Source organism: Dendrobates tinctorius, unplaced genomic scaffold (genome assembly GCF_039654945.1).
Source record: "Dendrobates tinctorius isolate UK_male_01 unplaced genomic scaffold, ASM3965494v1 ptg000035l, whole genome shotgun sequence".
Taxonomy (NCBI): Eukaryota; Metazoa; Chordata; class Amphibia; order Anura; family Dendrobatidae; genus Dendrobates; species Dendrobates tinctorius.
In genome coordinates this window covers 66139744-66160920 of record NW_027361703.1, presented here as the reverse complement: position 1 = coordinate 66160920, position 21177 = coordinate 66139744, and the positions used below count along the sequence as shown (strand labels likewise).

The 21177-nt window shown below is 42.5% G+C and overlaps 1 protein-coding gene across 2 annotated transcripts in view; it reads right to left on the bottom strand.

Moving 5' to 3' along the window:
- COG5 (component of oligomeric golgi complex 5) overlaps positions 1–21177 on the bottom strand; it is a 555903-nt gene that overhangs the window by 189501 nt on the left and 345225 nt on the right. For both annotated transcript variants that reach the window (XM_073573558.1, XM_073573559.1), the window contains exons 9-10: positions 9856–9968; positions 9706–9783 (exon numbers count right to left, since the gene is read on the bottom strand). In XM_073573558.1, coding sequence (XP_073429659.1) covers positions 9706–9783; positions 9856–9968 — 191 coding nt within the window. The remainder of the gene's footprint in view (positions 1–9705; positions 9784–9855; positions 9969–21177) is intronic.

Here is a 21177-nt window from a genome sequence, read left to right as displayed (position 1 = left end):
TGTACGTCTTTTAACAAGTCTTTGGTGGGTCACCTGGGACTGGGTCTGGGTTACACAGTATCTCCTGGGCAGTCGCTCGGTGAACTCGATCTTGTAACCTTCTGCGACCGTATTCCGAACCCACGGGTTTTGGGTAATATTCTTCCAGATGTTTTGGAAGTAACGGAGTCTCCCTTCTATCTTCCTGGCGTCATTCTCTGGTAGGTCTTGCCTTCTACTCCTGAGAACTTCTCCTTCTTCCTCCCTTCGGGTAGCTCCACCTGCCGGACTTTCCTTTTCCCCTATAGTCCTGTCTGGGATGGGAGCGGGTCTTCCGAAAAAAAGGCGTTTGTTTAGGCTTTTCCTCCGGACAGCCTTTCTTTTTGTCGGAAGCTTTCTCAAGTAGCTCATCTAATACGGGCCCGAAAACGTGGAGACCAGAGAAGGGTATAGAGCACAGTTTGTTCTTCGACTGAGTGTCTCCTGTCCAGGATCTCAGCCACAGCGCCCGCCTTGCTGCATTAGACAAGGCATTATTTCTTGCGGCAAAATGGACTGATTCCGCCGAGGCATCCGCCATGAAGTCGGTAGCCATTCTCAGGAGAGGTAGTGATTTTAGGATCTCCTCTCTGGGGGGTTTTGTCTCTAATCTGATCCTCTAGTTCCCCCACCCAAAAGCTCATTGATCTGGCTACCGAGGTGGCTGCTATGTTAGTTTTCATAACTGCTGCTGAAGCTTCCCAGGCTTTCTTGAGGAGGTCCTCTGATCTCCTATCCATCGGATCTTTAAGGCCAGATGAATCCTCAAAGGGGATAGCCGTTTTCTTTGACACTCTAGCTACTGGTATGTCGATCTTCGGAACTGTCTCCCACACTTTTGTCTCTTCTGGATCAAAAGGAAGATGGTACCTGAAGTCTTTTGGGACTATCAGTTTCTTCCCCGATTCTTCCCATTCTTCCAATATCATCGCTGTTATATGTTTATTAACAGGGAATACTGTATTTCTACGGGCTCTCAGCCCTCCGAACATCTCATCTTGGGTTGTTCGTGGTTCTGTAGAATCTTCTACCTTCATTGTATCTCGGACTGCCTGTAGGAGTATGTCTGTATCTTCCGCAGAAAAGAGGTATCTCTTCCTTTCTTCCAGAGGAGCTGCTGAGGAACCGTACTGGAAAATCCCCCCCCCCCTTTTTTTTCCCTTTATTCATGTGTTATTATTTCTGATTTTCTTGATTCAGATAAAATCTTGAGAAAGGCTGAATAGCCGAAACGTTGATGTTTTTTGTCTGTATTATCTGGGTCCCATGATACGTATTTTTCTGGAAGAATAAATATTGGATTCATACTATACTGTGTGCCGAGGTTTTTTCTATAATATGTTCTAATTTTTCCTCAGAGCACCAGACTGGAGCAATGAGGACCCAGTCACCTTCTAATATAGTGTGTCTTAAGTAGTCGCCTTACCCGCCTTCAAGACATCTGATTTGTCCTCCTTCCGAGCCCAGCTGCTGTTGATGATGCGGCTGCCTGCTGCGCAACCTTCGGTGCGCGGATCTGTGCGGGTCTGTTCTCTGCCCTTTGCAAACGCCCCTCCATGTTTTACAGGGCACTAGGATCCATGCGACGCCGGCCCTGTGGGGTCCCTTTTCTGCCCGGGCCGCGTCGAGCTGGGCGCCGCCATGTTCTCTGGCCCCGCCCCCGGAAGTCGTCACCGATGACGCGGCGCTGGCGTCCTGCAGCCAGGAACAGCAGCTGCTGTGGCGCCAAGCCCTTCAAGGGGATGCGTGCCGACGGGGAGCAGCCAGCTTGACCCCAGCGGTCTCAGCGCTGCTGCGGCGGGGATCACTGCCTGAAACCCTCTGAGAGGGCACCGCTCCCAGCAGCTCCTGCCACCGGGATCCGACGTCTCACGCTTCACAGGTTACACGCACAGCTGCGCTCCTCTGCGTCTGTCCCTGATAGGGACAGGAAAAACAAACACTGAAGGGTGTTGGTGGGGAGGGGCTATTTAACCTCTTCTGTGTTCCTTCCCTATCAAGGATAAGAAGGACAACCTCCTGGTGGTGCTGTCAGGAGGGACATCCTGGAAATACGTGATTCCGAAGCAACGACTGATTAAATATTCTCTATGAGGCAGATGGAGTCACTTTGGACTCTGTCTGGCCTATAATCTGGCATTGTCCATTTGTTAACACATTGGCCGCTGCCCACTTATATATCAGTAGCTGAGTTTATTCTTTCAGCGCTGCCTATTTATATACGTACCCAATTAATCAAATTTATATGGTATTATATGAACAATATTAGCGTCCTACAGACTTTCCCTTAGCGTCTCAGTAATGTCTTCAGCAGATAGCCGCTGATTGGGAGGGCAATAATAACGTCAGCGGTTAATGTGTTAAAGTGTGCATAAAAGCGCGATTGACCACAGTTTATGCAATTCTGAAAAGAAGGATGCTGCTGAACAGAGGCCAGACAGAGTCCAAAATAACTCTGCTGCCTCATTATAGTGAATAGATCCCTCAGGGGTTTCATCTGAATCACATCATTTGGTGATTTAGATGGAAACCCCCATGTGCTCATCATAGAGCAAAGCATAAATGTGAATTAAAATTTTCCCAATAAAAGCTTCAAATCAATCCACAAAAAAAAGCAAGTCTCCACTCGGTCCGTCATCCATTAACGGAAATATAGTGGTTTCCATGTTCCTGGTAAAACAAAGGCTCTGGAAATGGCTTCTTGCCCCTTAGAAGAAATCCATCGAATTCTGAGTTACCAAATCCAAATACCACCCTCACTTTTGAGCCCCACAACAGCCTTTAGCATCTACATGTTTGTAAGTACTAAAGTAATGAGAGACTTCCTTAATTTATGGGGTGCGTGTCACCATTAGCACAACCTGGGCACAACGTACTGGGCACTACGCTGACACATTTGTAATTTCCAAATCAGCAACATCCTCTGCACACTTGCTTATGGAAAACACCCATGGAATCAAAATCATTATCACACCTGTAGATAAATTCCCAGAGAGGTATAATTTAAAAAAAATGGGGTCATCTGAGGAGGATTCTGCTCTTCTGGCACTTAGGGGCTCTGTATATGGAGTCTGCAAAGTCTTCTAAGAAAATGTGTGCTCCATGAGTCAAATAGTGCTCCCTTCTGAGCCCTGCCCAGTACTGTACAGCCATATATGGGGTTATTATCAAATTGTGCAACAAATTTTGGTGCTATTTTAAACCATTTAAAACAACAATTTTGTGGTAACAATGAAATTATTTTTTTTTCACTGCACAGTGATGTAAAATTCTGTGACACACCTGTGGTAATATGCTCACTGACCCCTAGATGCATTCAATGAGGGGCGTAGTTTGTAACATGGGTCACTTATGGGGGGGGGAATGCTTTTATTGCATGTCAAGGGCTTTGCCTATGTGACATGGCACCCTCAAAGCATTCCAGCAAAATCTGACCTCTAATATGGCGCTTCTTCCCTTCTGAGCTTTGTACTGTTCCTGAGAAGTAGTTTTCGACTACATATATGGTATTGTCGAACTGACGAAACTGCCTAACAAGTTATACTGTTGATTTCCTCCTATTACCCCTTTTGAAAATTAAAAAATTGGGACTAAAGCAACATTTTAGTGGAAAAAAAATAATTTTTCTATTACGCAGACCAATGTTCTATAATTCTATGAATTGCTTAAGGGTAAAAATGCTCACTTCCCCTCTAGATGCATTTGTTGTGAGGTTTAGTTTTCTAAAACTGAGTAATTTGTAAGGGTTTCTGCTGTTTTGGCATGTCAGGGGCTCTTCAGATGCAAAATGGTGTGAACATGCAGCCAAAATTGTGCTCCAGAATTCAAGAACTAGCTCCTTCCCTTTCTTGTGTTGGAAAACAAAGGGGGTTGTTAATTCTGTTTCTTTATCGTTTTTTGTGCCCAAAATAATATTATCCACTCCTTTCCCCTCACACAATAAAAAATATCCACTTTATCCAAATCCTATGAAGAGCAGAGTGACTGGAAGCTATACTGGCAGGACAAGCAGTGCTAACATTGCCCAGTAGGGGTGCCAATGTCCTCTGCATGGTGTTGGCGTCTTGTAGACTACAGCAGATTGTGGACAATAAGGAAAAGAGAAAGCAGGGCTGGAAGTGTATTACTCCCTACTGTGACATAGGTCTTAACTATGACGTGGATGGAGTTGAACATGGATACCAGTCAGCAAGGAGCCAAAAGTCCAGTGCTCCAAAGACTGTGGGAAGCTGCTGTAACATTGGGAACCCTGAGCATTTTTTCTAAGTTTAGCCCCATAAAACCGGTTATGATTCTCTTACACCAATAATAAGCTCAAAGCAACACTCTTCATTAATTCTGTAAAATTAATTTCATACTGCCAAGTGTGTGAGAGATATTTAGGGGAGCAGATCTCCTCTGCCACCAATGTGCCATGTATTAGAGCAATCATATCAAGTAGTCTCTGCCCCCCTGATGGAAAACAATTACCGTATATGGAGTCTGCAGATGGGAAATCTAATGGAAAATGCAGAAACAAGTGACACTTTGACCAGAAAAGATGTTATTTCTTATGTAAATAGACATCTATTATTTTACTTACTTATATGGCACCATCATTTATTGTAACACTTTACAGACATCATCACCATCATTGGGGCTCACAATCTAAATTCCCTATCAGTATGTCTTTGGCATGTGGGAGGAAACTGGAGTACCCAGAGGAAACACAGGGAGGACATAAAAATTAATTGCAGATGTCCTTGGTGGAATTTGAACCCAGGACCGATGCAGGGCCATCATGCGCGTTGAATGGAGCCAATGACATTAAGTTTGCAGATACAACTTCCCAATTCAGAAGTGAATGGGGTTGGATGCAGGATGAATGACAATAAAATGAATGAAACTATAGCTCTGGTTTTGGAATCTGCAGAACTAATCATATGCTAAATAGTTGCAAGCCAAATTTATGCATTATATAGCCAAGATGATAAAATGATGGTAGTCTCGCATTTGAAGCAGTAGTGGATGGTGAGATATGGAGCCTTAAAGTCAAAAGTTCATAATAATGTTCCTCTTTTTGCTCATCAGTGTAAATAACCATCACTTACTAGAAACAGAAATGCAGATATATGCATAAAATAGTCATAAGGGGCACTATATATTTTTCAGATTATGACTTTAAGGAACCTTGAAGAAAAAAAACACACTTTAAATGGTATTCTCAATTTATTCAAAATATTACCGTATATACTCGAGTATAAGCCGACCCGAGTATAAGCCGACCCCCCTAATTTTGCCACAAAAAACTGGGAAAACTTATTGACTCGAGTATAAGCCTAGGGTGGGAAATGCTCCATAGATTATTCCCCCATATGCTGCCCCCATAAGAAGCTCCATAGATTATTCCCCCATATACTGCCCCCATTAGAAGCTCCTTAAGATTATTCCCCCATGTGCTGCCGCTGCTGCTGCATGTAAAAATAAAAAAATGACATACTCACCTCTCCGTCGCTGGGTGTCAGATTCTCACCTGTCCTGCGTCCATGGCTGCTCACCGCTATCTGCCATGTCATCAGTCAGTGACGCTCGACTGCAGGGGGCGAGGCGCGCACTAATCACGTCACCGCGCCCTCTGCTGTCTGAAGTCACTGACCGATGACAGACAGCAGCAAGCAGCCATGGACACAAGACAGGTGAGTATCGCTATACGTACCCGTCCTGACGCTGTGTCTTGAGCCCCCAGCTTCTCCGTGCTCTCTCTTCCTGCCTTCAGTGGTCACGTGGTGCCGCTCATTAAAACTCATGAATATGCGCATATTCATGAGTTTTAATGAGCGGCACCACGTGACCGCTGAAGGCAGGAAGAGAGAGCACGGGGAGAAGCTGTGGGCTCAAGAGACAGCGTCAGGACGGGTAAGTATGACCTGACACCCCCGCCCCCCCTCCCCCTCTGACCCCCCGGTGTATATGACTCGAATATAAGCCGAGAGGGGGACTTTCAGCCCAAAAAAACGGGCTGAAAATCTTGGCTTATATTCGAGTATATACGGTATGCCCCCATACAGTCAAAAAACAACTTTCGGGTAGGGGAGGGGGTATTTCAACATTTAAATACATTTTTATATTGCTAATTTCCCCTGTAACTAATAGTATACTAGCCTCAGTTACCGGGTAAATTCAGCCTCCTGATTGAACAGCAGCAGAGGTGATCTGGGTTTGCTAGGATTCAGTAGCTTCTACTCCCCTCCTGAAACTCATCAATCATGTAATCACTGGATCTGGAGGATGAGTGTTATGAATAGGTCACCGAGGAGGATGGCAGGAATAGGCTAGGCCGCCAGGAAACCAGAAAGGTTGGTAACTTAGCGGATTGCAGACCCCTAATTCAAACAACACAACTAGCAGAAGCCGTGGGGCGTACCTATGATGCCCTAGACGCCTCGGCACTGCTGGAGAACTAACTAGGCTTAAAGCAAGAAAGGTGAAATCTAAACTGCCCCAGAGTAGAACCCCAAAGAAACAGATAGCCCCCAAACATATATTGTCGGTGAGACAAGATGAGGCACAAACACAGGCAGAAAACAGACTGAGCAAATGATGATGCCCAAACTGTCTAGATAGGATAGAAAAGGAAAGACACTGTCTGCAATCATGCAAAAACCCTAAAAAATCCAACACGTCTGACGTACAAAAAACACTGAGGTCTCACGACTTCTCCCCCACTATATCAGCATTCTGGTGTGAACTGGCAAAAGAGACTAATATAACAGGGGACTGAACAAACTGACAAAAGCTGTAACACATGGAGTGGGGTCCAACACTGCCCCAGCAGGGAGCACGCTGAACCCTCACAGCAAAGCAGAAAGAGGCAAAACCAGATCAGATGCAAAGGATTAGCAAATGAGTAACTTAACTGAAAAATGCAGGATCAGGCAGGAGACAGCAGACCTCAAAATGCACAGGAAGAGACTAATCACCAGCAGCAACTGAGGGAAGCCTGCTCACTTATATCCTCCCAATCATTGTCGTCAGGTGGCAAACTTCTGTCAACCCGGCCAGCTCCACTAAACACAGTAACCACCAGAGGGAGCCCCGACTCAGATCAAGAGAATTCACAACAGATGAGGCACTGTTAGAGCTTAGTATATGGTATACACAAGGCACTCAATAGTGCAAAAATCTTTTATGTAACGCTTAGCAATCATGCAAACACAGGTTATTAGAGTAGTATGCTCACCTTGAATGGATGTGCTACTACCACTGCGGAACTTTGTTTTAAGGCTTTATACTAAGAATATCAACTGCTGCTGTTCCCATACATATACTGTTCATTATCACCTCATAGAAAAGTAGTTAAAAACAAGCAAAAAGTAAAGAAATGGAACCTGCTCACGGTATAATTCACCACTTTTATTGGATCAACAAAATCAGGTTACAAGGCTAGCATTTCAGCGTTGTACCAAGGCCTTCCTTAGGTCGCACATGTTACAGCAATACACAGGACCATTGCTACTGATTCTACTATATATATATATATATATATATATATATATATATAGTATATATGTATATATAAACAAGACCTTATACCTTGTTTTAAGAAAAATTGAAATGGCATAGGCACCTGCTTACATGTTGGGGCACAAAGCTACAATTATGATGGACATTTACCCTACAAGGCAAGCAATATAATTTAATCCTTACTTTGAAGCGATACAACTGCATGTGATTATATTTTGATCCTCACCCTCCATGCTTAGAGTGCCAAACTCATTAATGGTGAACGGATTAAAAGTTGTAGTAATTGGTTGGTTGTCTTAAGCAGACTAATACACTGTTTGCTGTACTTAAGGGGATTTTGCAATTTAAATTGCTACTTACTTTATCATAAAATCCATATATGTAAGAGTATCCAAAAAATGCTTTTACTATGGAGATATCCACATGTTGCAGTAACGGTCAGTGAAGGAACCAAAGTCCATGTACAGAATATAAGCTAAGTAGGGAAACCATGCTGAAAACGTCAACTCACTTTTATTTATAATATCAAGGGGGAAAAGAGGTAAAAAGGTAAAAAATAGGAACTACACTACATACCACTCAGACTGAACTCTGGGACACTGTAGACAGAGGTCCCAATTCATCAAGATGGTACTACTGTTCATGAGGTCTTGATGAGGGAGCATGCTGGCGTTAGATGCTCCTGATTTATGGATAGGTGAGCATCTCTTAATTATTCTGGAGCATCTGGCGAGTGGAATGCGCCAGAAATCTCACTCCAATCAGGTACTGTAGTAAGATTTCTTGGCTAGGGAACGCCACAGCTCGTCATGAATTAGAAGATCTGTAGCGTTAGTCCTCCACCGTGCTACCGTCCCTTCCCAGCTCGCCAACATAATGGCATGAAGATGTCAAAAGTCACAACATTTTTTTGCAACTCAGCGTTCCTAAATGTTGTGACTTTTCAAGGCTTTCACGCCAGAATTCTGGAGTGAAAGCTATGAAGAATCAGGCCCAGAATGTGGTGCACCAAATTCATCACACATTGCACAATTTGGCACAACGGAAAGCAACACAGCTTCAGCTAAACTTACTGACAAGGTTCACTGATGATAAATTCCCCCCCACTATTACTGTCAATGACGACACAAGTCTGCAATGGAGCCGAGTAAACAAGCAAATAGGATTTTTTTTTTTTCAATCAAGAATATTTGGAAAATTGTTCATCTTTTATTTTGGGTGCCTTCCAGAAAATAGATTTGGCTGTACAACCGAAGATATCTTTCTAGTAACATAATCTGAGCTAAACAAAAAAAATGAAGTAAACTTACCATATATATTCTTATTTCAGCTGCATATTTTTTACTTTCAGAATGGTGGCAATACTGGTAAGGTCAAGCCCAATTTTCCTCCAAAAAATAGACGATTTTACATCTGTATTATCGTTATATTATATTATCAAAATCAAATACGGCTTCCTATTTTAAAGAATTTCAAAATATCTGTAAAAATTGGATGCTATTCAATTGATCTGTTTGGGATCCATTTTTTTCCGTTAAGACAGCCACAAACATGCGGGGATTGCCTTTGAATGTCGGGCAGCAGGTTTTTGTTACCTCATCAAAGAGCAGTATATGTAGGTAAAGACAAGCTGAATCCAACGATGTATCACTTAGATTACTGGGTGCAGCCGTTCTGACACAATCAGCGCTTTCAGATTTAGCAATGAAGCAGAGCTGAGAAAGCTAACCCCGCCCAAACCAGGCTATCTATGTAAATAGTCAACAAACAGTGCGCTGCTTAGCTGCTGGCAATGTTAAACTCTTAATTACAAATCCTTCACAGTTAGTAAACTACAGTACACACTTTGACAAGTGACACATCCTTGAATTCTGTGTTTCAGCCTGATAGATTCCCTTTAATACAAATTTATGCTCAAATTGTTAAATCCAATTTTGTCACAATATCACCCAAAATTGTAGTCCCTACATTGTCAGTTTATTTGTATGCAACATGAGATCCCAAAAGAAAGAGACGTATAATTCAAAGCGTTTGGTTAATTTCAGATTTTGCAAAAGTTGAGTTTTGTTTTGATTTCACACCATAATAATTAAAGCAATCAGATTTGATAAAAAGCATTTTTTTTGTCCCCACAAAGATTGCGTGCAAGGTTACACTTAACTGAAGACTGAAGTTAATACTCACCTTTGCAATTTCATCAATAAAACAAACATGTGACACAGGGTCTCTTTTCTTTGTCAAAACCTTTTGGAGATGCTGCACCTGTAATGCAGGCAGTATGTTAGGACACGTTCTGTATCAAGTGTGTCAGTAACATGGTAGTCGTTGTGGTACCTGGACACAGGCTGCATAAATCTGATCCATTAGTTTCTCCATATTAGTCCAAAGGGCTGCTCGAAACGCTGCTGTGTTCCCTGGCTGAGGCATAGCTGCACGACCCGGTGCTCCTATCCAGAAAAAAAGGTGGCTATTTACAGGTCATAAGAAAAGTACCCCAATCATACCGGATACAAGTCATGGTGCAAGAGATAAATTAGTAAAACCCCAAAAAGTATAGGGTAGACAAAGACTCCTTGTTAAACATTTGAAAACAGGAGAAAAATTGAGTCATATCTACTAAAAATATATCTTTATTAAATACAAAAAAGCAGGCACATATAAGAACAGACACACGTAAAGCAATAATTTAAAGTAATAAATGGATGAGGGAAGAAGCAGTGACAACTACTCAAAGAAAAAAGGCTTGGCGGTATAGAATAATCAAGACACTCACATATCCAATCTGTCAATAATTAGTCCATGTGTAACAATATGGCAGTGAGGTCTAAGGCATACGGTCCTGAGGAGGAGAAGGGTGAAGATGCCAGGGTAAAAAAAAATAGTTAAAGCACACAGTTGCTCATCATGGCAATCATCCCCACTCACAAAGACCCAGTCCATCAATGCCCAAAATAGGACAAAAATGCGGAAAAATCATGTAAAGGTCCAAATGTGTAAAAAAGGGGCATTAAATCGGCAATTAAAATACAGTAATCCGCATTGTCCAGGAACCATAATGATGGTGTATAGTAAAACATAAGGGTCTCAATAACTACCCATGGTGAACACAGGGTCCAGGTACAGTGCCTTGCAAAAGTATTTGGCTCCCTGGAACTTTTCAACCTTTTCCCACATATCATGCTTCAAACATAAAGATACCAAATGTACATTTTTGGTGAAGAATCAACAACAGGTGGAACACAATTGTGAAGTTGAACGAAATTTATTGGTTATTTTAAATTTTTGTGGAAATTCAAAAACTGAAAAGTGGGGCGTGCAATATTATTTGGCCCCTTTAACTTAATACTTTGCTGCGCCACCTTCTGCAGCGATTATAGCTGCAAGTCGCTTGGGGTATGTCTCTATCAGATTTGTACATCGAGAGACTGAAATTATTGCCCATTCATCCTTGGCAAACAGCTCGAGCTCAGTGAGGTTTCATGGAGATAGTTTGTGAACAGTTTTCAGCTCTTTCCACAGATTCTCGATTGGATTCATGTCTGGACTTTGACTTGGCCATTCCAACACCTGGATGTTTATTTGTGAACCATTCCATTGTAGATTTTGCTTTATGTTTGGGATCATTGTCTTGTTGAAAGACAAATCTCCATCTCAGTCTCAGGTCTTTTGCAGACTCTAATAGGTTTTCTTCAAGAACAGTCCTGTATTTGGATCCATCCATCTTCCCATCAATTTTAACCATCTTCCCTGTCCCTGCTGAAGAAAAGCAGGCCCAAACCAGGATGCTGCCACCACCATGTTTGACAGTGGGGATGGTGTGTTCAGGGTGATGAGCTGTGTTGCCTTTACACCACACATATCATTTGGCATTGTTGCCAAAAAGTTTGATTTTGGCTTCATCTGACCAGAGCACCTTCTTCTACATGTTTGGGGTGTCTCCCAGGTGGCTTGTTGCAAACTTTAAATGACACTTTTAATGGATATCTTTGAGAAATGGCTTTCTTCTTGCCACTCTTCCATAAAGGCCAGATTTGTGCAGTGTATGACTGATTGTTGTCCTATGGGCAGACTGTCCCACCTCAGCAGTAGATCTCTGCAGTTCATCCAGAGTGATCATGGGCCTCTTGACTGCATCTCTGATCAGTCTTCTCCTTGTTTGAGATGAAAGTTTAGAGGGACGGCCGGGTCTTGGTAGATTTGCAGATACTCCTTACATTTCAATATGATTGCTTGCACAGTGCTCCTTGGGATGTTTAAAGTTTTGGAAATCATTTTGTATCCAAATCAGGCTTTAAACTTCTCCACAACAGTATCACGAACCAGCCTGTTGTGTTCCTTGGTCTTCATGATGCTCTCTGTGCTTCATACAGAACCCTGAGACTATCACAGAGCAGGTACATTTATACGGAGACTTGATTACACACAGGTGGATTATATTTATCATCATTAGTCATTTAGGACAACACGGGATCATTCAGAGATCCACAATGAACTTCTGGAGTGAGTTTGCTGCCTTGAAAGTAAAGGGGCCAAATAATATTGCACGCCCTACTTTTCAGTTTTTGAATTTCCACAAAAATTTAAAAAAAATATAAATTTCGTTCAACTTCACAATTGTGTCCCACTTGTTGTTGATTCTTCACCAAAAATTTACATTTGGTATCTTTATGTTTGATATGTGGGAAAAGGTTGAAAAGTTCCAGGGAGCCGAATAATTTCACAAGGCACTGTATACCAGCCAGCCGTCCCCAATGCACGTTTCACAAGCAAACTTGCTTCCTCAGGGGTCCTGGACAATGCGGATTCATCCTTTGGGCCACTCTATTTTTGGGCTTTTAATGTTGGCTTTTTGATCGATCACTGTATTTTAATTGCCAAATTAACCCCTTAATCCCATATGACGTACTAACCCGTCCATGTGCCCTGGGACTTAATTCCCAGGGATGGGATAGTACGTCATAGCGATCAGCGGCGCCCACGTGGTGAGCGCCTCTGATCGCGTCCGGGTGTCAGCTGATTATCACAGCTGACACCCGGCACAATGTGTCAGGGGCGGTCACGGACCGCCCCCGACACTTTAACCCCTTGCACACTGCAATCAAACACGATCGAGGTGTACCGGGGGTTAAAGGGAAGCATCGGCAGGGAGGGGGCTCCCTCCGTGCTTCCCTGAGCCTCCCACGGCAGCGCAAAGTGCAGCGCTGCTGCGGGGGGGGCTCCTTCCCTGCAGGCCCCCGAATCCAAGATGGCGACGGGGACCTTCGGAGGCCTGCAGGGAGCCGGCTTCCTCAGTGCCTGCAAAGCGCAGGCACGATCAGTGATCTGTCACAGGACAGTGATGTCCCACCTGGGACAATGTAATAAAGTAAAAAAAAAAAAAAAAGTGTTAAAATAATTTTAAAAAAATTGCCAAATAAATTAGGAAAAAAAAAATATTCCCCCAATAAATTCATTTTTTGGAAAAAAAATTAAAATAAAATAAATAAAAGTACACATATTTGGTATCGCCGCGTCCGGAACGACCTGCCCTATAAAACTGTCCCATTAGTTAACCCCTTTAGCGAACCCCTTAAAAAATAAAAAACAAAGCAAAAAATATTGCTTTATTATCATACCGCCGAATAAAAAGTGCAATAACGCGTGATCAAAAAGACGCAAATAAATATCCATGGTACCGCTGAAAACGTCATCTTGTCCCGCAAAAAATGAGCCGCCATACAGCATCATCAGCGAAAAAATAAAAAAGTTATAGCTCGCAGAATAAAGCGATGCAAAAATAATTATTTTTTATATAAAATAGTTTTCATTGCATAAAACCGACAAAACATAAAAAAAGACCTAAATGAGGTATCGCTGTAACCGTACTGACCCGAAGAATAAAGCCACTTTATCAATTTTATTGCACGCGGAACGGTGTAAACGCACCCCCCCAAAAGAAATTCATGAAACGCTGGTTTTTGTTCATTCTGCGTCCCAAAAATCGGAATAAAAAGTGAACAAAAAATGTCACATGCCCGAAAATGGTACTAATAAAAACGTCAACTCGTCCCGCAAAAAATAAGACCTCACATGACTCGGTGGGTCAAAATACGGAAAAATTATAGCTCTCAATATGTGGTGATGCAAAAACTATTTTTACAATAAAAAGCGTCTTTTAGCGTGTGACAACTGCCAAACATAAAAACCCGCCATAAATAGTAAATCAAACCCCCGTTATCACCCCCTTAGATAGGGAAAAATAATAAAATTAAAAGAAAATGTATTTATTTTCATTTTCCCATTAGGGTTAGGGCTAGGGTTAGGGCTGAGATTAGGGTTAAGGGTGTGTTGGGGTTAGGGTTGCAGTTAGAATTGGGGGTTTCCACTGTTTGGGCACATCAGATGCTCTCCAAATGCAACATGGCGTCTGATCTCAATTCCAGACAATTCTGAGTTGAAAAAGTCAAATGGTGGTCCTTCCCTTCCAAGCTCTGCCATGCGCCCAAACAGTGTTTTACCCCCACATATGGGGTATCAGCCTACACAGGACAAATTGCAAAACAACTTTTGGGGTCAAATTTCTCCTGTTACCCCTAGGAAAACAAAAAATTGGGGGCAAAAATATCATTTTTGTGGAAAAAATGATTTTTTTATTTTCACGCCCAGGCGTTATAAACTTCTGTGAAGCACTTGGGGGTTCAAAGTGCTCACCACAAATCTAGATAAGTTCCGTGGGGGGAGTCTAGTTTCCAAACTGGGGTCACTTGTGGGGAGTTTCAATAGTTTAGGTACATCAGGGGCTCTCCAAACGCACATGACACCCGCAGACCATTCCATCAAAGTCTGCATTCCAAAACGTCACTACTTCCCTTCCGAGACCCGACGTGTGCCCATACAGTAGTTTTCTCCCACATATGGGCTGTCAGCGTACACAGGACAAATTGGACAACAACTTTTGGGGTCCAATTTCTCCTGTTACCCTTGGGAAAATAAAAAAAATTGGGGACTAATTGATCATGTTTGTGGAAAAAATACGATTTTTTTATTTTCATGCCCGGGCATTATAAACTTCTGTGAAGCACTTGGGGGTTCAAAGTGCTCACCACACATCTAGATAAGTTCCTTAGGGGGTCTAGTTTCCAAAATGGGGTCATTTGTGGGGGGTTTCTACTATTTAGGTACATTAGGGCTCTCCAAAGGCAACATGACACCCGCAGATCATTCCATCAAAGACTGCATTCCAAAACGTCACTACTTCCCTTCCGAGCCCCGTGTGCCCATACAGTAGTTTTCTCCCACATATGGGGTGTCAGCGTACTCAGGACAAATTGGACAACAACTTTTGGGGTCCAATGTCTCCTGGTACCCTTGGGAAAATTTAAAAAATGGGGACTAAAAGATCATGTTTGTGGAAAAAATACGATTTTTTTATTTTCACGCCCGGTTGTTATAAACTTCTGTGAAGCACTGGGGGTTCAAAGTGCTCACCACACAACTAGATAAGTTCCTTAGGGGGTCTAGTTTCCAAAATGGGGTCACTTGTGGGGGGTTTCCACTGTTTAGGTACATCAGGGGCTCTCCAAAAGCAACATGACACCCACAGACCATTCCATCAAAGTCTGCATTCCAAAACGTCACTACTTCCCTTCCGAGACCCGACGTGTGCCCATACAGTAGTTTTCTCCCACATGTGGGGTCTCAGCGTACTCAGGACAAATTGTACAACTTTTGTGGTCCAATTTCTCCTGGTACCCTTGGGAAAATAAAAAAATTGGTGACTAAAAGATCATGTTTGTGGAAAAAATACTATTTTTTTTTATTTTTACGCCCGGGCGTTATAAACTTCTGTGAAAAACTAGAGGGGGCAAAGTGCTCACCACACATATAGATAAGTTCCTTGGGGGGGGTCTAGTTTCCAAAATGGTGTCATTTGTGGGGGGTTTCCACTGTTTTGGTACATCAGGGGCTCTCCAAACGCGACATGGTGTCCGATCTCAATTCCAGCCAAAAACGTCAAATGGCGCTGCTTCCCTTCCGAGCTCTGCCATGCGCCCAAATAGTGGTCTACCCCCACATATGAGGTATCAGCGTACTCAGGACAAATTGCACAATACATTTTAGGGTCCTGTTACCCTTGGGAAAATAAAAATTGGGGTTGAAAAGATCATTTTTGTGGAAAAAATATGATTTTTTAATTGTACCGCTGTACGTTATAAACTTCTGTGAAGCCCTTGTGGGTTCAAAGTTCTCACCACTATCTAGATAACTTCCTTGGGGGGTCTAGTTTCCAAAATGGGGTCACTTGTGGGGGGGTTCCACTGTTTAGGTTCATCAGGGGCTCTCCAAACGTGACATGGCGTCCGATCTGAATTCCAGCCAATTTTGCATTGAAAAAGTCAAACGGCGCTCCTTCCCTTCTGAGCTCAGCCATGCACCGAAACAGTGCTTCCCCCCCACATATCAGATATCAGCGTACTCAGGACACATTGCGCAATAAATTTTGCAGTCCAATTTCTCCTGTTATCCTTGGTAAAATAAAAAAAATTGAACCTGAAGTATTTTTTTTGTGAAAAAAAGTTAAATGTTCATTTTTTTTTTTAAATATTAAAAAAATTCCTGTGACGCACCTAAAGGGTTAATAAACTTCTTGAATGTGGTTTTGAGCACCTTAAGGGGTTCAGTTTTTAGAATGGTGTCACTTTTGGGTATTTTCTATCATATAGACCCCTCAAAGTGGCTTCAAATGTGAAGTGGTCCGTAAACATAAAATGGTGTTGCAAAAATGAGAAATCGCTAGTCAATTTTTAACCCTTATAAACTTCCTAACAAAAAAAAAATGTTGGTTCCAAAATTGTGCTGATGTAAAGTAAACATGTGGGAAATTTTACTTATCAAGTTTTTTTGTGTGCCGTATATCTGTGATTTAAGGGCATAAAAATTCAAAGTTGGAAAATTGCGAAATTTTCGCCAAATTTCCATTTTTTCACAAATAAACGCAAGTTATTTGAATGAAATTTTACCACTAACATGAAGTACAATATGTCACGAGAAAACAATGTCAGAATCACCGGGATCCATGGAAGCGTTTCAGAGTTATTACCTCATAAAGGGACAGTGGTCAGAATTGTAAAAATTGGCCAGGTCAGGAACGTGCAAACCACCCTTGGGGCTTAAGGGGTTAATGCCCCCCCCCTTTTTTTTTTTTTTTTTACACATTTGGACCTTTACATGATTTTTCAGCGTTTTTGTCCTATTTTGGGCATTGGTGACTGATTCTTTGAGAGTGGGGATGATTGCCATGGTGAGCAACTGTGTGCTTTAACTATTTTTTCTTTACAATGGCATCTTCACCCCTCTCCTCCTCAGGACCGTATGCCTTAGACCTCACTGCCATATTGTTACACATGGACTAATTATTGACAGATTGGATATGTGAGTGTCTTGATTATTCTATACCGCCAAGTCTTTTTTCTTTGGGTAGTTGTCACTGCTTCTTCCCTCATCCATTTATTACTTTAAATTATTGCTTTACATGTGTCTGTTCTTATATGTGCCTGCTTTTTAGTATTTAATAAAGATATATTTTTAGTGGATATGACTCAATTTTTCTCCTGTTTTCAAATAGTTACAGGTGATGTATCATTTGTTACTTAAGCTGTCCTCACTCTGTGCATCATAAGCCTCCTGTTGAGAGTCAATGTGTCAGTACATGATGATAACACCAAATTTCCATGTTTTTCTCATACAATTGATATGAAAGCTGAAGCATGGTTAGGTTTGGTACGGATCATAGATTTCTATGGGGTCCTATATTATGTATGTGCACAATACATATCCATAATATAGTTAGGCACACAAGTCCTGATGTTTTGCATAGTGTATGATGTTTGAATTTTGCCTAGTGCATTTACTTTCTCCCACATTTTTTGGGAGATTCGAAATTGAGTTTGGTTGAAAAAAATGTGTGCACTATGTGAACACTCTGTTACCTTTGGAATACTGTGAACAAGGCAGTATATGGCGAAAATGTAAATGGGAGAATATCAACATTTTTCTGAACCAAATTATTATTTTATGTCAAATTACTGAAAATCAGTGTTATCAAAAGACATAAAAACACGTTGGAAAAACGCATATCAAAATCTTCACAGTAAGCACCGGAAATCTACTAAAAAAAATAAAATATAGAAATAAAATGTCATTTCAATGCACGAACATTTCAAGAGCACAGCATAGAGGTAGGTGGATAAGTAAACAGAAAACTCCTGCAAAATGTGTAGGCAGATAAAGATAAATGGGTTTACCCTGAAGATTTAATGAGGATGGCACTGACAGTTTTCTCATTTTCCTTTATTTTTCTATTACATAGAAAGGATATGCCAAGTATTACCTGTTTTAGCTCCAGAAATTAGGACTGCAGGAGAGGAAGATGTATTTTTCTAAAGCATTTTATGTGTCTGACAAAATAAATAATTCAAGAATACTATTCCTGCTCTATTCCAGACTTTAATCCCAAATGTAATAATGCTCAATGGCTGCTGCCCACACTAGTCTGATTTGGGTGCAATGAAGGAAAAGCATCTTGCAGATGTCCTTAGAATGTTTTTTTTTTTTATCATTTCAGTAAACTGTGGAGAACCTAATTGTTGTTCGCTTACTTTTAGGAAATGGCTCCTAGAGTCGATAGACTAGACAAGATTTGTTCAGGCCTGCAGTAGCATACTGCTCAACATTGAAAGAAAAGTCGTGGAAATTAAAGGATTGATAGACAAGTTAACAATAATTAAAAAATAGAAACAAAACTTTCATATCTTTTCGATTTATTTAGTATCAAGTATAAGAGCCACATAGAGAAATACACACACTTACACGCCTTGGCATGCTATAAATGAAGTTATTAATGATTGTCTGAGGAATATGGAGACAAGTTCGGAGACGCTATAGGCCACTGTAGCACGTTGAAGCTATGCAGGTTGCTCACAGGAGCATAAGGCTGCGTTCACGCGTCACGTTTTTTCGCGGCTGTTTTTAACGCGCGTTTTCCCGCGAAAACGCAAAAAAACAGCATCCCATGCATTCCTATGGGATTCCGCAATGCTGTGCTAATGCTGCGGATTTTCCCGCGGGGCGGAATCACATCGCGGAAAAAATACGCAGCATGCTCATTAATTTTGCGGAATCACGGGGATTCCACCCACATAGGAATGCATTGCTCTGTTGACTTTCCGCATGTGGCTGTGCCCACCGTGCGAAAAGTAAGCAGAATATTTGCGGATGGCACCCAGGGGGTGGAGAAGAGGAGACTCTCCTCCAGGTTGTGGTACCATATCCCTGTAAAAAGTAGAATTAAAATACAAAATCGGGTTATATTCACCTTCCGGCGTCCCGCGCAGCCTTCCCAGGCCACAGGGATGCTCCCGTTCCCAGTAATGCCTTGCGAGACCTTTGATGACGTCGCGATACTGTAGCGGTCCCTATTTCTCTCGAGATCGCTACAGTATCGCGAGTCCGCGACATCATCAAAGGTCTCGCAAGGCAGCGCGGGACGCCTGAAGGTGAATATAACCCGATTTTTTATTTTTTTTTATTATTTTTAACATTAGATCTTTTTACTACTGATGCTGCATAGGCAGCCTCAATAATAAAAAGTTGGTCACACTCGTCAAACACTATGTTTGATGAGTGTGACCAACCTGTCAATCATTTCTCCAAGCGATGCTCCAGATCGATTGGAAAACGCTAGCATTCTGCAAGCTAATTACGCTTGCAGATCGCTAGTTTTTCCGTGGGAAAATCGAGGGAATTTAAAATGCGATTTTCCCGCGGAATGGAATTCCGGAATTATTGTGGAAGTTACCGCGGGAATTCCGCAACGTGTGCACATAGCCCAAGGGTGTGTTTCCATGCTGCGTACTTGCAGTACTTTGGACGCAGCGGAAACCCAGCGCCGCCCCCTGTTGTACGCATGGTGATTCCGGATGTGATCATTGAACACATGAGGAATCACGGCATCCTATCCCAAGACTGGGTTTTTTATCTTGTGGAGACGGAGCACCCTGGAATAGGTTTTCAATCAGGATATCTCTGTATTTGGCCACATTCATGTTTCCTTCAATTGTAACCAGTAGTCCTGCTGCTGAAAAACACCCCCATAGCATGATGCTGACACCACCATGCTTCACTGTTGGGATTGTATTGGGCAGGTGATGAGAAGTGCTTGGTTTTCTCCACAAATACCGCTTATAATTATCACCAAAAAGTTCTATCTTCGTCTCATCAGACCAGAGAATCTTATTTCTCACAGTCTGGGAGTCCTTCATGTGTTTTTTAGCAAACTCTATGTGGGCTTTCATATGCCTGGCACTGAGGAGAGGCTTCCGTCAGGCCACTCTGCCATAAAGGCACAACTGGTGGAGGGCTGCAGTGATAGTTGACTTTGTGGAACTTTCTCCAAAAGTCAAAAGAGATAAAAGAGCAGTCCAAGGTTAAATGATATATTTAGGTGCCTTAAGGGCACCACTGGATAATACACTATATACACAATGGGTATACATATATAATGGTCATAAATGCAAATATAATAGTGATAGGACAAAAGATTTAAGCAGATGAATAATGTCAATTACCAGGCTGAGGTTTGACCATATGTGCGCTGGGCCGCAGGGGGCATGAGCTGCCAGCTGGTTACTGGGTCCTTCACAACGGGTTACTTGACATGTCCTTCACTTCCAAAGTGAACCGAAAGCATAACAGAGAGAGAGAGAGACCACATGGCTTAACACAAGCCTTTATCCTCCTTGGGTCACTCCCCTCCTGCCTTCTGGCCTGAACCTAAATCCCCTCCCCTTGCTTGTAGCAGCTAAAAACTCCAGAACTTAAGATGGCTCATAACTCCTTAACGGACAGTCCTAGGGAGGCAGTTTTGGCGCCACTGGATCCAGCCGGGCCCCTGCTACAAGTTGCGGCTAAGCACATCTTTGCTATCTGGTTCCTACTAGCCATTCTACATACCTCACCTTCCTGGGAAGCTAGAACTGATTGAGACCCTGAAAGGTGTTTGGTCCATAGAGATCTTATCTTAAAAATATAGCCGGTTTGTGGCCAGGCTATACAATTAGTCCTTATGAAATCATAGCTGTCTGAGCAAAGCAGTTAGACCACATAGTATGGATCTACAGGGGTCATTCTGTACTAGTTAGTTCGTGGGGGTGTAGGTCAGCCATCGCGTTTCCCCCACTGCACAGGGGGAATCTCAAGCCATGTCCTCTGCAGCCTCCAATTCTTCTGCGGCCGCAGAGGTTCCTGCTCAGCAGAGACGTCGGTCCCAGCATCTTGCCCAGGCTAATGCTAGGCGTCTGGTTGCTCCTCCAGGCTCAGCTATAACACCATGCATGAGTCAGCGGTGAGCAGACACTCCTGGGACTAAGTCCCGCTTTTCTCCATCTGAGCATGCCCGTGAGACAACCGCTCATTGTTGGTCGGAGGTCACATGCTCAGGTCCTCAAGCAGCTCGGATTGGGCCATCAGGAAGGTCCTGGAAGGCTGCACCTATTAAAGGATCGCATGGCCGTGCGCTAGTATAGACTATGTGGAGTGAGTGTTGTATGCATGTATGTATGTCTCAGTTGAATGACTCATTATGAAACTCCTACCCTTGGTACGCATGTGTTGTGTAGT